Source organism: Opisthocomus hoazin, chromosome 5 (assembly GCF_030867145.1).
Source record: "Opisthocomus hoazin isolate bOpiHoa1 chromosome 5, bOpiHoa1.hap1, whole genome shotgun sequence".
Taxonomy (NCBI): Eukaryota; Metazoa; Chordata; class Aves; order Opisthocomiformes; family Opisthocomidae; genus Opisthocomus; species Opisthocomus hoazin.
In genome coordinates this window covers 42348954-42364272 of record NC_134418.1, presented here as the reverse complement: position 1 = coordinate 42364272, position 15319 = coordinate 42348954, and the positions used below count along the sequence as shown (strand labels likewise).

Sequence of the window (15319 nt, the reverse complement as noted above, 5' to 3'; positions counted from 1 at the left end):
GGAAGAGGGATCGTGACTTTGTAGTGAGGTGGCTTAGGAGGTGAAATGAGTGATTTCAGCTGTAAATTGTGTGAGTGGCCCATTAGGGGCAATATTTAAATACGCTATTTTAAGCCGTTATATCAACTGTGTTACTGATCACCTGCACTTGAGGCCAGATTGTGCTTTTCTTTTCTTGCTCTGAAGAAAGGAAACTTGGAAGTGACTGTGCTGCTGTACTTGTGAAGCGGTGCCATTACCACATCCGTATCGTCCTTCCCTCGTGTCCGGGGTCGGGACCAGGGTTACATAAAGATCAGTAAAACAAGCTCAGTGGCTCAGGTGTACTCTTCTGCAGACGCCAGTTACGCCGGTTAAAAAGCAGCAGGGAGCTGTAATGCCATGCGGTGGTGTTCAGTTTAACGCAGGTTTTTAGGGAAGGGAAGCAGTGGAGGCGAGAGCCGTATCATAAGCCTCCTTGTGGGATCTGATTTTTCTCCTTCACACCAGTCTTGGGTGTTGACTTACCTTCCACGTCGCTGTTAACTGGCACAAATGAGACAATTACCACCCTGGACAAGCGCCTCTAGCTAGAGCTTGCTGCTGCCGTGGCATGGAGAGATGAAAAGGTGATGGCTCTGCAGTGGGGCTCTGTGCACTGCAGCCCAGGGTGCTTCTGCAGACCATGGCCAGTTAACAGGACTGTGCAGGGCTCTAATCAAGAGAGCGTTGATGCCTCTCTGCTCCCACCTCCGTCTGCCGCCGTGTGCAGGACTCATGCCCAGGCATCTGCGGAGCTCAAGGCGGCAAGAGCTGTTGCGGTCAGGCAAGGGGTGAGGAGTGGGAGCCCGGTGATGGGGACAAAACATGCTCACAACCTTCCTGACCCCCTCCTTGCTGCAGGTGAGTTCCCCATTGCAGCAAGCAGTACAGGGAGAGGAACTTCTCGATGCAAAGTGCTGGCCTTGCTGCTTCTTGACTTCCAGAAACCAGGGACGGGGAGAGACTCAGGGGAAAGACAGGTCGTGTGGAGCGGGGCAGGCTTCTTGCACCAGAGGAGGATCCCAGCTGAGCGGTGGTCCGCGTGGCAGAGGCTGTGGTTGCAGAGCAGCAGCTCTCTGTGCAGCACCGCAGAAGCCAAGCAGAGAAGGAATATTGGCCTGTGCGAGGCTTGGCACACGCTGGCTTTGTGCAGGGGGAAGAGGCAGCAAAGTCTTGGGCATGTGTGCCAACAGGCACCCACTGGTGACTCTTAGCCACGTGTTAATCATTTTCCCACATAAAAAAGCTCCAGTACTAATCAAAGAGTTGACGGTCTTCTTAAGGACTCGTAGAGTTGCCTTTCTGCTTTGCTATGAAGGTCGCATCTCTGTAGAGGACCAGCACGCAGCTTCATGTCCCGTGTGTGTTCGGCTGAGACTGCAGCGACGAGTGCGTTGGCCGTGTCCTTCTGCATTGCACGCGGAAGAGGTCAACACAGGCCTGAAGGGCGAGAGGAGGGCGCAGCCTTCTCAGAACCGCTCCCTCTGAATCGGGGATGAGATATGGATTTGCTTGCCTGTCTTAGACACGGGATGAAAGGGGAGCTAGCCCTCTGGGATGGAGAAATAAATGGGATCTGGATTATGGGAAGAAAGAAGGTTGAGGACCTCTTAGGTTAGGGAAGGGGTGGGAGCTGCATGTCTGGGATTTTCATACCAGTAAAAATACTTTAAAAATTGATAAAATCTTTCAGTATTTTGTCTTCTATTGTTCTAGTATCAAGGATGTAAGTGTGTCCTGAAGGCGTTCGCTAGAGCTGTGACCTCTTTGCTTCCTCCCCTCCCCACTATTGTTTTTTGCCTTAGCTGAAGAGGGATGCTTTTTTTAGCCTGGTACATAAGTGGAGGACTTCACGTTTGGTGTGATAGGAGAGGACTATAGGTTGTTACAGTGTTTTGCTATGCTTCTTTTAACCTGGATTTGTCTTGTTATAATTTCTGTTATTTATCTTTCATGTTAGCTCCTAGCACGCAGGTTATTTCCTTTTTTTCATTATTTGACTTAACTTCATGCAAAGTGCCTTCTATTTTTTAGGGTGGATATATTTTTTTCTTCACTTAAAACTGATTCTCAATATGTTTTGTAGCCAAGAACAGAGGACTAATCAAATGAAACTGTTAATGAATTTTCTCAAAAAATTTTAGTGTCAACAACACATGTTTCAATACAAGTAGTCAATCAGTTGTATTGCAGGTACTTTTTCAAGAAGCTTCTAGAAACTTCCAACAAAAATATTTTCAGAGTAAATAGTAAATTTTAGTGATTCCATTTTTTTTGTCTAGTTTAAGACTTCTCACTGTGTTAGGCACTGTTTAAGTCTCATCACTGTATTAAGCACTAAGAAGTTGAATTAGTCAACTTGCTCTGTAAAATTCTGGTAGCTTGGAGAGCACACATTTATTTTACAATTCTGGTCTCCTAATTAGGGGCAGGTTTGGGGTTTTTGGGGGGGTTTTGTTTGTTTTTGACTGTCTTCTCAAATTGATCAAGGTGAAAGAATGAAATCAAAGAAAGTTCCTACATGTTTTAAAACTTACTGGCACTAGTAGGCTTGATGAGGAGTATCTTTCACAAGGCTCGTCAGCACTTTTTTTGTCTCTGCAACTGGTTAATTTTTTTTCTCTTGTTTTTTTTTAAGCTTCAAGAGACAGTCAAAAGGAAGCTGGAAGGTGCGCGTTCACCTCTCAATGGAGAACAGCAGAATGGAGTTTGTGATGGGAGCTTTTCTCCAACCAGCAAGCGGATACGGAAGGATGTACCAGGCATCGAGGCGATCAACAGCTTGCCCAATAATTTGCCTTTGCCCGCTGTTTCTCCTCTTCACCAGCTTGACATGAAAGCTCCCCTGCCCCTGCAGAACAGTGGAACTCATGGTAGTGGTCTAGAAGACTTGGGTAAAAACGGTGGGCTTTCTGAGATAAAGCTCCCTGTTAATGGTTGCAATGAGCTAGACGATAGTTTTAACATCCTGCAGAACAAGGAGCTAAAGCAAGAGCCTTTGGATGACCCCAGCTGCATAGACACTTCTGAAACATCTCTTTCAAATCAGAACAAGCTCTTCTCAGACATTAACCTGAACGATCAAGAGTGGCAGGAGCTAATAGACGAACTAGCGAACACTGTTCCAGAAGATGATATACAAGATTTGTTCAACGAAGATTTTGAAGAGAAGAAGGAGCCAGAATTTCCCAAGCCTGCCACAGAGACGCAAGAGAGTGCAAGCGTGAAAAGCGATCCATCTCATTCTCCATTTGCTCATGTCCCATTAGGGTCTCCCCAGGTGAGGCCTTCTTCTTCTGGTCCTCCATTTTCAAGCGGCTCCACAGCCTCTAGCATAGCTTCTGCATCCAGTGCCCCGCCAGCCCCGGTGCCTGCGGGCTCACCAGCGAACTGTGTCGTGCAGTCACCTCAAACTCCCGGCCAGGCCCACACACCAGGCCAGGGGCAGACACGGTCTGGAAATGGCTATCTTCTGAATCCCGCAGCGGCAACTGTGGCAGGATCGGGGCCGGGGCCTGTGAGCATGACGAGCGCTGACTTGTCTCCTGCGGAACAGCTCAAGCAAATGGCAGCCCAGCAGCAGCAAAGAGCTAAGCTCATGCAGCAGAAGCAGCAGCAGCAGCACCCAAATCAAGCCTCAAGCTGGTCGCCTGTGGGCACTCCGTCTAGTCCATACGGAGGACCCTTCAGTGCAGACAAACCAAATAGTCCAATGATGTATTCCCAAGCCTTTAACAACCAAAACCCGATAGTGCCTCCCATGGCAAACAATCCACAGAAGACCACAGTTAATAACTACCTCCCTCAAAATCACATGAATCTGATCAGTCAGCAGCCAAATAACCTGGGCACAAACTCCTTAAGCAAACAGCCCAATATGCTTTCTTACGGCAACACCAAACCTCTGACCCACTTCAGTGCTGAGCTGAGTCAGAGGATGACCCCACCAATGGCAAATCCCAGCAAGAACCCCATGATGCCCTACATCCAGCAGCAGCAGTCCCAGCAGCCGCAGATGCAAGCTCAGATGGCGCACCTGAGCGAGGAACAGAAGCGCATGCTCATCATGAAGCAGAAAGGAATGATGAGTCAGCCCATGGCGTACGCAACGCTTCCTTCCCTTGGTCAGGTAAGTGCAAGCGCGCGATACATGGGCAGCCAAAAAGAAGCTGATACAAAGGCTCAGTTACTCTCTGTATGGTCTCCTCCTCCCTGCTACTCTTTCTCCTGGAAAGTGTTGAATGCCATTGCAGGCGCTTCTTGGAGTTTTCATGTGGTATTGGAGTTTGGTTGAAAGAAATGACTGAAATGTCGCGTTATGCTTTAAAAATGTTGTGAAGTGGCTGTTTTTCTCAACTAGTGCTCTTTCCCTGTGCTTCTACTGATGGGTGCTTAGGGCCAGTCTGGGAAGTTTTTGGGTCGGAAGTCACTTATTCTTCGGGGATTTGTTTCCTGTTTTTCCTAATGTAAGACTTGAGGCCTTTGGGTCGCAGACCACTGCATGGCTTTGTTTCCACAGTGTAGTTAGCATTGTAACAAAAAGACGGAGTGATTGGCCCCTTCTTGGGACAGCAATTGCGCTAGCTTTAAAGAGCATATTTGGCATTTTGGCTCCAGGAGCAAAGGAAGGATGTTTTGGGTGCTGAGCGTCTTTGGTTTCCACTGGAAGAAGTAAGCACAACTGAATGCTTTTAGCGGTGCTTGAACTGTGCGTGAAATGAGATGGTTTATTATGAGACTTTCAAGCAGTCTTTTGCAACCTCAAGTATTTTATGTCTATGAATCTGTACAGTCTTTCAGCAAGAGGCTAAAGCTATGTTGGCTTGAGTGACTTGGCATCACTGTCTCACGTGTATCCCGTGCTAACCTCTGGAGCGGCAGCTGCCAGGATTGGGGAATGCCTTGGAATGAATGAATAACCGATTTGAATCATGGTTATAGTGATGCCCTGTCGCCTCCTAGGTCAGCTGGGAGTTCTTAGGCACGCAGCTCCTGTAAAGATCTGCACACTGGTGTCATGGAAAGGCTTGAGAACAAGTTTTCTGAATGTTGTCTTAAGAATTTTAAAAAGAATTTAAGTTAATAATTGCTTCACAAAGTAGGCGATGCCTACAGAAGTTGTGTGCCACCAAAACATGTCAGGAACTCTGATACAATAGTACGCGGATAGAATTGTTGGTTGATAGATTTAGCGTAACAGATTTTACCAAATTAGCCGTTTCCACACCACCTACAAGGAGTACTTCCTTCTGAGCATGGTTTAACTGTGACTCACACTGTAATGCATGTAGAAATACAGCAAAATTTCTAATTTCTTCAGCATGTGGAGTTTGGGGATCTACCAATAAGAGGAGCAGGAGCTTTACCAGGTCAGAGCCCATCATATTATTTAAAATTAATTTCAAAACAAGAAGAAATGTCCATCTGCCTGCTGCTTTTTGGTATGGTGACAGCTCAAAGGTTCGTATCTCTATTTTGATTCTGCTTGCCTATTGCATTAGAAATAGCTGGTCTAAAGCCTCTTCTTTTTGTGAAGACTTATCTAGAGAAATACTGCAATAATAACGTAAAACTCAGGCTGTAATCTGAGCTATCAGGTTGTAACTGAGAGGCAGAAGATGTTTGGTCAGGCTGTCTCATGCTTTGTCGTTTCTCTTCTTTGTTTTTGTTAAATGTGTTGAACTTGAAGACCCACCAGACAGTTGAGAGGACGAACTGCCTGTGTGAAAGAGTTAATGTCATCTCCTCTATTTCATAAGTTGAGAAATTCATGTTAGTATCTCACTGCAGTTCTTCAGGGTCAACAGGAAACCAAGATTTCATATATCTAATCTCACTCAGTTCCCTTTTTTTAATGAAGGAAAAACTAGATATTTGGATAAAACTAGTCATTCTTCCAAAAACAAGTGCAGATATTCAGTCATTTCTGTATCTTATAAAGAAGAAACTTAAGGCAAAGCCATAGTTTGTTATAGAATATGTGCAATTCACATTTATTGACCCAGTGAGGATGAGGGACTGCTCGCTTGTGGGTAGATGTCAAAAGGTCCCTTAGCTACTTGTGAAGCTCACTTGCCTACACTGAAGGGATTTTGTTTGGTGAGAAAGGTTGAAATAATAGATTTCTAACTGTAATGTATTTCTTCATTCCTTCTGTTCCTGCTTCTCTGAAAAGCATTTTTCTGTGGAAAATTGGAGAGCTTATTATTGCGAGATGTGCTTGGTGGAAACGAGGGGTTTTTTTGCAAAGGTGGTAAGAACGATACGTTAATATTGTTGAGTTAAATCCAGACTGGTGCACGTTATCTGATTCTACTACTTGCTGCTCGTTGCGGACAGTCAGACTTGCTGGATCATATATGGAAAATGAGGAGATTGCACTCTTCAGTTTGAAGCACGTTTCTGAATGAAAAGTGAATGTATCTTTCGGTCAGTTTATAGTTTCTACTTTCATTGTAGTTCTGTTTTTTGATACAGAATTGTGAAAGAGTGTGTATGCATGCTAAATAATCGTAAAAATTTAACAAATGTCACTTAAGGGGAAATAAAAATTCTAGCTATTGCATCTCATGATTAGCACTGACTATATATTTCTGTCAGGTGACTATTACAAGGGCATATTTGAGAACCAAAAGATGATTTAGGGAACATTGGGCATGTACAAAAAACACCTGGTATTATTTTCTGTGTACTGCTGTAAAAGTCAGGTATGGCTAGTTGTGTGCATACGTACACTAATTAAACCTGTGTCCATTTGGGTCTATGGTACTTCTGTTGCTAACAAGCAGAATTTTTACATGCGCTTGTTACTTCAGTCGTTGAGTGCACTTTAGAGTGACACACCACTTTTTCAGTCCAGCTGGGACTTTGCAGATGCTCTGTGGAGGTCAGCTGCCCGTGACTGTCCTACAAACGTGTTGGTGCTGGTGCTCTTGCCTAGCGTCCTGGGTTTGCTGAGCATCCCTGCGTACTCTTGTAAGGAGAGGTGAGCAGCGAGAGAGGAAGTTGTGCAGCTCAGTGTCCGTGTGGGTGGTTGGGCAGGCCAAGTGCTGAATTAGCAGCCTAGCTAGCAAAACTAGTATCCAACAGAGGCGGGATTTCTCTAAAGGCTTTCTGTACTGTCGGTGTTGAAACTCTTCCTGTCAGAGGTGTCAGTCCTTTGTTTGGCTGTGCAGATCCAGGACTGGTACTGGTGCTGTGATTGTAGCCCCGTTGCGCTGTTGCTGATCGACCCGTACGCCCTGAACCATGATGTCCTCTATAATGTACCACAGCTTGTTGTCTTTAGAGGAGCCCTGGATGGGGTATTTGTCTGTTTTTCCACAAAGCAGATACTGATTTGGATTTTTGAGTTGGGGATTTTTGCAGGGTTAGCCTGAAGGTAATTCAGACTGCTTCTTGTGGAGTTGATTGTTAAAACCACGTTTGGATCCTGACCCATTCAGCAACAACCATGGTCGGATCCTGACCCATCTACCTTCAGCAAGGCTCTGTCCTGCTACTAGTGTTCCCTCGTGCCTGACTGCACTCCATTTGGCCAGGCTTGTACTTAGAAATCCCTGCTTTTTTGCCTTGCCCCACGTACCCTGATCTGCCCTAAAACCAGTGGTTAGTTTGTGAGTAAGTGGCAGGCCCTTTAGCTTCTTGCTTTTCCTGGGTGGTTCTTTCGTTCTTGCTTATCTGCTACTATAGGCTGAAACAGCAAGCACAGATTTTCACTGGGGCTGGTAACTTGTTGGGTATTCGAGGGGCAGAGGTCCTCTGCTGTTCTGGTTCCCATGTGATAATAAAAGAAATTGGTTTCACACCAAGATGCAACAGAGGCTTTGTTTAGTCTTTTTATGAGATTTAAGAAGTAAAAGCAAGCAAGCCTAAACCCACCTCCTCTCTCAAAAATTAGAACTTTTTTTAACCTAAAATGTTCCATTTAGTTTTTGAGGTGTATGCAAGGTCTTATGGGAGGCACTTATTTCCTTTCCTTTTTTTTCCTTTAACCCAAAAAGTAATTTCAAATTGGGGAAAAGGGAAAACATTTTCTTTGGAAAATTTCAGAATCATTAATTGTGCCTTTTCTTGGTTCCAGCTGTTCAATATGTATGCATAATGGTAACCAACGGAATAGATGCTGAATGATTGAGACAGAATTTGATGTTTGGAGCCAAGTGAGTGAGGGAGCGTAATGAGAGGTCGAAACAAAACAATTCTCCATGGGTGTAAGAAAAATAAAACTAGACTGCATCTCTTTGCCTGCATGGGACTGGGAGGATGCTGCAATTATAGTTCTGATTGAAACCACTAGTTATGTTGTTTGAAATAGGAGGGATGTGAATGAAAAGGAGAAATCACACCATACTGGAAGAATATCTTCAAGTTCTCTTTTCTGTCTTTTGTTTTAATCTTAAAAATTCAAGATGCATCATCTGCTCAGTCTGGTTTTGCATGTGAAGGATAAAGGGAGATCTGTGTCCAGAGAACATTTCCTAACGCAACTGTCCTGTCTAAGTGAAAAGGTGCGTTTCTCACTGGATTGTAAAAGAGATTTTATACGTTTTTTGAAGGTTATCTTTGGGATAGTGAGAAAGAGATTGTTGATGTTCTGGGATTTGGCCTTTTTCAAAAGTCTACCTGAAAGTAAAGAAGAAAGTCTACAGATTTGTATTCACTGCGTGGAAGTGTGGCAGAAACACAAGTGTCTTACCAGATTTTAGGGGAGACAAGCTGGAATGGAAATAATGACTGAGCCTGTGAGAATCTCTTACTGAACAGCCTACAGAGACATAGTGAATGCCCGTCCCTGCTGTGTTTGACTCGTAGGCACCGTTTTCCACAAAAGGTTTGCCCTGGAGTTCAGATGCAGTGTCTGCCTTTACAAATGCTGAAATTTGCTCCCCAGAAGTCAATCTCCCATAGACTCTTGAGGACAGATGGGTAATCGAAATGTGCTTAGGTGGATTCTAACCATCTTGCCAGGCAATTTGTAAACAGTAGCTTGGCCTTCTTACCATTCCCGCCATCATCTGCCCATTTTGTTGGGAAGGAGGTTATGTTAGCATGAATCTCTGGAAACAAATGTTGGGCAGTGCTTGGCTAAGGTAAGATCTCCACGGCATAATCCTAAAAAACAAGTTTTGGCTTGTTGGTATTTCCCCATTTTGCGACCTGTGAGTGTGAATTTTTTCATCTAATGCATACTTTGTTCATTCCATGTAGTAAATGTTTTTCTGCAATACTAAGTTTTTTCTCTAGTCTAAGCCTTGCAAAACCAAAGTGTAAGAGCACTGCTCCCGTGCCCCAACTGAACCAATCATCTCGTCGTAAGAAAACCATGGATGTCTTTCCGAAACCAGGCTGACCGATATTCCTGTTTTATCCTCTGAGTCACCGCTGGTAGAGAACTGAAACCAATTGTTCCATTGTTTTGCTGGACAGTGTGTCAGAATAACCAGTCTTTTCCTCTGCTTAAATATAGCAGTTGTAGCGGTAAGCCTTTGGTTCTTAGAAATTTCTTCACTTTTCCAAGGTTTGTTAAAATACATGGCTGTGCAATTTGCTTCTTGTCTAGTTTCCTGAAGACTCAGAGTATGAGTTATTCTCATCTGTAAAGAAATTGTCCTACATTACTTTTAGAAGCAGAAAATTTGTATTACTGACTGCACGAAGTGTACGTTAAATGTCCCCTATTTGGAAGTCACCATGACAGCATACTTTTTCTTCCTACAGGATCTAGATTGCTACATAAAGAGCAGTTTATGCTGTTGTTTAGTGAGGCCTGTTAGTCTGATGATATAACATGTGCAAACCAACTCCTCTTTAGTTTTATTAGTTATGACGGCAGTCGCAAAGCACTGTGATTTTGAAATGTCTATAGCTAGTAGCAGCATATTTTTACATAAAGTGCTACCCTTGCCTGGGGTTTTTTTTTTCACCATTTCCTCCTTAAAGTGCAAGTTATCATCATCCATTTTAGTTTTCCAGTCTCACGACCCATTCCACCTGCTCCAGCAATACCAGCCATAATCCATTTTTTCTTGTTCATGAGCCTCTTTAACTCTTCTTGTTTATTGTTTGTGCTCTTAATGTTAATAAACAGATGGTGTAAAACTGTGTTCTTTCCACCCACTTTTATGGTTGGATCTGTCATAAGCTGGCGACGCAGCAGCGCTGAACACACTGGGATGTTCATACTGTGCCTTCCCCAACACTGTGCTCTTCTGCAGGCTAGTTTGCTGCGCTCTGAGTATCAGCATGATTAATTTAGTGCGAAAAGGCCGATGCTTTCACTGCTAGATGGTGACTGAAAGATCCATGTAGCCTTTTCTTCGCATAGCAGTATTGTAGAGTTCTCTGGAAAATCGAAAGCCCTCCTTCCTGTCTGCTTCCTTCACCCAGGCGGTCGCCTCTGAGAAGCAGCATCTTCGCTGCGGCAGAGCCACAGGGCTGAACCCAGTCCTCCACTGGTGCCTTTACTCTTTGTGGGTCAGGAAAAGCATTTACCGCAGAATGGTACCTGGCATATTTTGATGTAGACGGTGGGTTCAGCTCGTGAGATGGATTCGGTTATTCTCTGCTTTTATTTGGAGAGAAGACTTAGTCCAAAGACTAAGACGAAGGTTCCCATTCTTGGCAGCGTACTTTGTCTGTTTACTGCTGTAGTGCCTCACAGCTGGCTACCAGAGCTTGCAGAGCGCTTTTCTGAGCATTTTGCATGACTTGATCTGATCCCTTTCTCTCCGGTCTGTGATCTTGCATGGCCCAACCAGGATGCAGAGTTGATCGCAGCTTGCAGTTAGATAATGTTTTGGAGTTTTAAATTTGTCCTTGTGTCATTTCTCTAAGATCATGACTGTCCTTAACTTTACCTTTTTCTGGAGTTTAGACATGTAGAATACTTCTTGCCCCTGTATTTTCATTTTCCTTCCATAATTCCGAAGTTTGCCAGTTTACTTCTCAACATCTCAGAAATATTAATTAGACCTTAATTTTAGAGGAATCTATATTCCTATGTTTAAATTTTTGAAAATACAAGTCTGAATGTCTCAAAAAAGTCAACTGCTGCCCCATAACACTGCTGGTTGTAAATATTCAGAAATTCTAAAATTGCTTTGAAATCATAAGCTCGTATAAATAATATATATTGTGGATGGTGTTGGTAGTTGTCTTACTGTTTTCTGAACCGCGAGGATTCTTGTTTTCCAGCTCTTCTTTATCCATCTGGGAGAGAAGTTTACTTTTTAAAGTAAAAGCTTTGATCCTCCCTTACTCCTTTACCTCTAGAATATGAAAGGAAAACATGTCAAATTATAAATCTTACAATAGCACTGTAAGGTCATGTAATACCAGGGACTTTCCTTACCCCCGTTTTGGTGTCATCTGTTCTTGCGCTACCCAGATGGATGATTAAGTTCATGGTGCAACTCCAGACCTCTTTCCTGGAAGCTTCTCTTTGGTCACATTCGCATTTCTAACGTGTCACATAGTCATTTTAGAAAAGATACCTCACAGAAACAAATGATATTGTTTCCAAGCTACTGTCTGTACTGACGACATGAGTGAAGTAATTACTCAGTAATCTGCCGACGTCAGATTTCAAATTGCCTTTTGCCTATTCTGTTCTGCAGGGAACAAACTTGTTAGCAGATCCCTTTTCTAGGAAAGCCTCTTCCAGGTAGTCTGGGAGTTTACTCTCCAGTTTAAGTATATTCTCATTGTCTTTCCCAACCTTTGTAAAGAAAACTGGAGACTGGATTAGAAATTAACTCTCTCTTCATCTCTTTTTCCATCTCCCTCCCATAGTGTAGGGGCTTAAAAAACCTGAGATTTAATTCCAAGCAAACTTGCAAATTGTTTTATTAGTATTTGAAGAAAAGATTCATTTTACATATAGAAATGTTCTTGCAACAAGAATTTTTCCTGAACAAGCGCTGATTTCCCTGTGCTCCCTTTACCTGGGGAGGGTGGAACGACCCTGCTGCTTAACTCGGTGAAGTCCCTTTCCTGCAGTTTCTGCTCCCAGTGAATGCTTACGGTGACCACCCAGCCTGCGCTGCCAAGGACCCCCTTTCCTTTCCGTGCATTCTCACTCTGCTCCGATTGCTGTCTATTAAGGAGCTTGCAGCAAGCAAAACTGCTTATCAAATAATCAATCAATAAGCATAAAGGTTATAGGGTGTCCTGTAATTAAAAAGCCTATTTTGAACTATTAATAGCCTGTGGTTATTTTAAAAGCAAGCTCCATCCTGTTCATCTCTCTTCCCCCTCAGTGTTCCTTTTTTTTCCTGTGACAGGTAGGTGGGTCCTTCCCTGCCCGTAGCTTTACACTCAGGTAAGCAGAAGAAGAGACACCATCAGGGGGGTAAATTACGGAAAGCCAGCGAGCTGGCTGTTTGCTGGGGCGGGAGCGCGGGCAGCCCCCCGTGCTGTGTGCATCCTCTTTTGCTGTCTCCTGCACCAGCTCCTCGCCCCAGTTTGCAGGCTGATGGGGAGAGGCACTGGCTTTTGGGAGGGCTGGGCCAGAAGGGCTGCCGTGTTTCCGAGGCTGAGCTTTGGTGCACATAGAGAGCCAGCCTGGGGAGCCGGGCAAACCGCCGGTTCCTCTCCTGTTGTACCCATCACCAGTTACTGGTGTGATGGGGAAATGGGTGCCTTTGTGAGTGGGAGGGGAGGCAGGGGGATAAGCGGCAGTCCTTTCCTATTGCTCCTGAAGACAGTCTGGTCAAGCTGAAAAAAAAAGTGTTGCAAGGGAAGAAAATGTTATTATTTCTGCCGTGGTGGTGCTTGGTCTGGGGCCTTTGTGTGAGGTGTGGGAGCCACATGTCAGAAGAAGTAGTGCCCACCTCGGAGATCTTGCAGCTAATTCAAGATGACACAAGGTGACCACTTCATTTTGGGTAGCACCGTGAGGAGCTCAGAAAATCAGAAATCCCACAATTGAAGTTGTCCACAAATATTTGTGCTACTCTGCGAGGTGTGAGAAATGGCAGAAGAGGAAGAAGGGGACAGAGAGAGAAGCTAAAGCATACAAATACCTGATGGGAGGCTGAGCACTGCCAGAAAGAGAAAATCCCCTGGTCTGTCATAATCCCTGTGTTCCTTAAACATCTCCCCCCACTGAGCAGCATTTCAGTGACACTGAAAGAGGCTGCTTGTTTATCCCAAGAGCATGAATACAGCTCAGCTCTTTTGCTCGAGGAGAACGTCAGTAAGTACCGATTAATCTTCCAACTAGGAACTTAGGGCCAAATAAGACTCTCATATTTTCAGACAAAAAGTAATAGTTCCATATTTAGTGACTCATTTTCTCTCACCTTTATTTACTGCAGTTCATGGCTGAGCAGACAACCTCCCTGCATTTTGTGGAGTTGCACGTGGAGCCCAACAGCTTTTTTTAAATTTCTGTGTCCATACTCCTTTGTGGCTAACATAACCTTTTTGTACATATATTACCCAGGAGCTTCTCCATCCCTTCTCCAAAGCAGTGTGACTTACAGCCTGGTTCTGAGCCATCAGCGGAGGGCCTGGCTGCCTGCTCCCGGAGCAGCGCAGCGTTGCAATGCCAGGACCGGTGCTGGTGGGCATTCAAAGCCTCGAGCTCATCTTCTGCTGTCCACGTCTCTGCCTGATCTGTGTCAGTGTGAAGGAGCGCTCTTCAATGAGTGGTCTGTGCTCCCCAGCTGGCTATGAGGTTCCAGCTCAGCAGTGAGGTGTACCTTGCGCTTCTGAATTCCCATTTTGTCTTTTATTTTATCTACATGGATCCTTATTATGGTGTTTTCCACAGCATTTTTAGATATTCAGGCCAAGTGCTACCTAGAAGCGTTATGCTGTTGGCATGTGTGTTCCCTCCAGAAAGATTTCCTAATGTCCGTGATGTGGATGTGTCCATAGTAGGAACGCTTAATACCCCTGGAAGGACTGTCACAGTAAGTGGTTAAATGCAGATTTGGAGTCCTGCATTCAGGAGGTTCTGCCAAATCCCAGCTGATGCATCTAATTTGCTAAAGAATGTGGCTTCTGCTCTCTCAGCAAAGATTTCATTCCTCATGGGCAGTGGGAAACTTGCCCTTTTCATGTTTTTGTTCAGCAGCTTAGTATTAAGACTGAGACAGCCAACTTTGTTACCAAGGCAAGAAACCAGTCTGTTGGTCCCTACATTCTTCTCCTGTAGTGTGTGTATATATGTATTCTTGAATGCCCTTGCCCTTAGTTAGCCTCTTTTTGTGTGTGCGAGGAACACTTTGCATGCATTAGCCTGCAAGCATATCTTACACCTTGGGAGGAAACTACCCATTCTGTATCAACACATCTTCCAAACAGGTGGCTTCCTCGTTTACACCCCGTGGGAGCTTGTTAGCAGTTCTTCCTCTGCAGTAAGAGTGGGAGCTGTCTAGACAGGGTCAAGTATCTTTTTTATGAAAAAAGTAAGGCCAAGTCCATCAGCACTGTCACAAAATCATGTTTTAATGTTTTCTCTGTCTCTTTTTCACTTCTGTTTCACACTTGTGCAATATTAAAGTCTATTCCTCACTCCAGAAGCTCAGTCTTTGGCTGTTCATGCTAGCATTCTTCTGTAAAATCTGTTCTGCCAGGTTCCTCGCTGCTAGCTAAAATCTCCTTTTCTGAAGAACAGAGGTAGACCTGTAAGATGTCTTTTGTTTCTTTATGCAGTTTGGAGAAAATGAGGGAAACACAATGTCTTAAAAAACAGAAAGAAAAATAGTTTGAAAGGGTCAGCCTAGAAAGAGTCTCGCTTGAGAAAATGACTTCCCCTTTTCTGACATGATGTTCCTTACATGCTTGAGAGTTAACATCCTCAAAAGAAGCTGCATTTTAAATTATTATTTGTACATAGTATTGCCTAAAGAAAGCAAAATTCCTGAGATTGACCAGCATGCACTTTCCAGGGAATTACTTTTGCAGTGAGTACTTCTTTTCCTCTGGGTCCACCAGGTTAGGGTTTTTATTTTTTTTTAACTCTGCCCTATATTATCTATCTGTTCTTTTTCTCTGCCCTGCTACTCCATGAACTATTTTTCTTTCTCTCCCTCTAAGCTCCCTGCTCAAGTTTACCCTGTTTCCCCTCATCCAGGTTTTACTTCTCTGCCTCCCCTTGTTACCTGTTTAATAGCATAGGGTGATTTTTTGGTATGGTCACAGTGTGCAGGAAATCACTGTAGACACCACGGCTTTCTGTGGTCTGTATACCTCTGGCAGATGGAAATAACATGAAATATTTGTTGTCATATTAAGTGTTTTTTTTAACCAGTCATGAGACGTATGAAGGGCTGGGGGAATTTTAGCT

At 44.2% G+C, this 15319-nt stretch overlaps 1 protein-coding gene across 2 annotated transcripts in view; it reads left to right on the top strand.

The window, feature by feature from the left end:
- Positions 1 to 15319, top strand: part of MAML3 (mastermind like transcriptional coactivator 3) — a 248799-nt gene that overhangs the window by 155045 nt on the left and 78435 nt on the right. For both annotated transcript variants that reach the window (XM_075420994.1, XM_075420993.1), the window contains exon 2: positions 2660 to 4150. In XM_075420994.1, the coding sequence (XP_075277109.1) occupies positions 2660 to 4150 (1491 nt within the window). The remainder of the gene's footprint in view (positions 1 to 2659; positions 4151 to 15319) is intronic.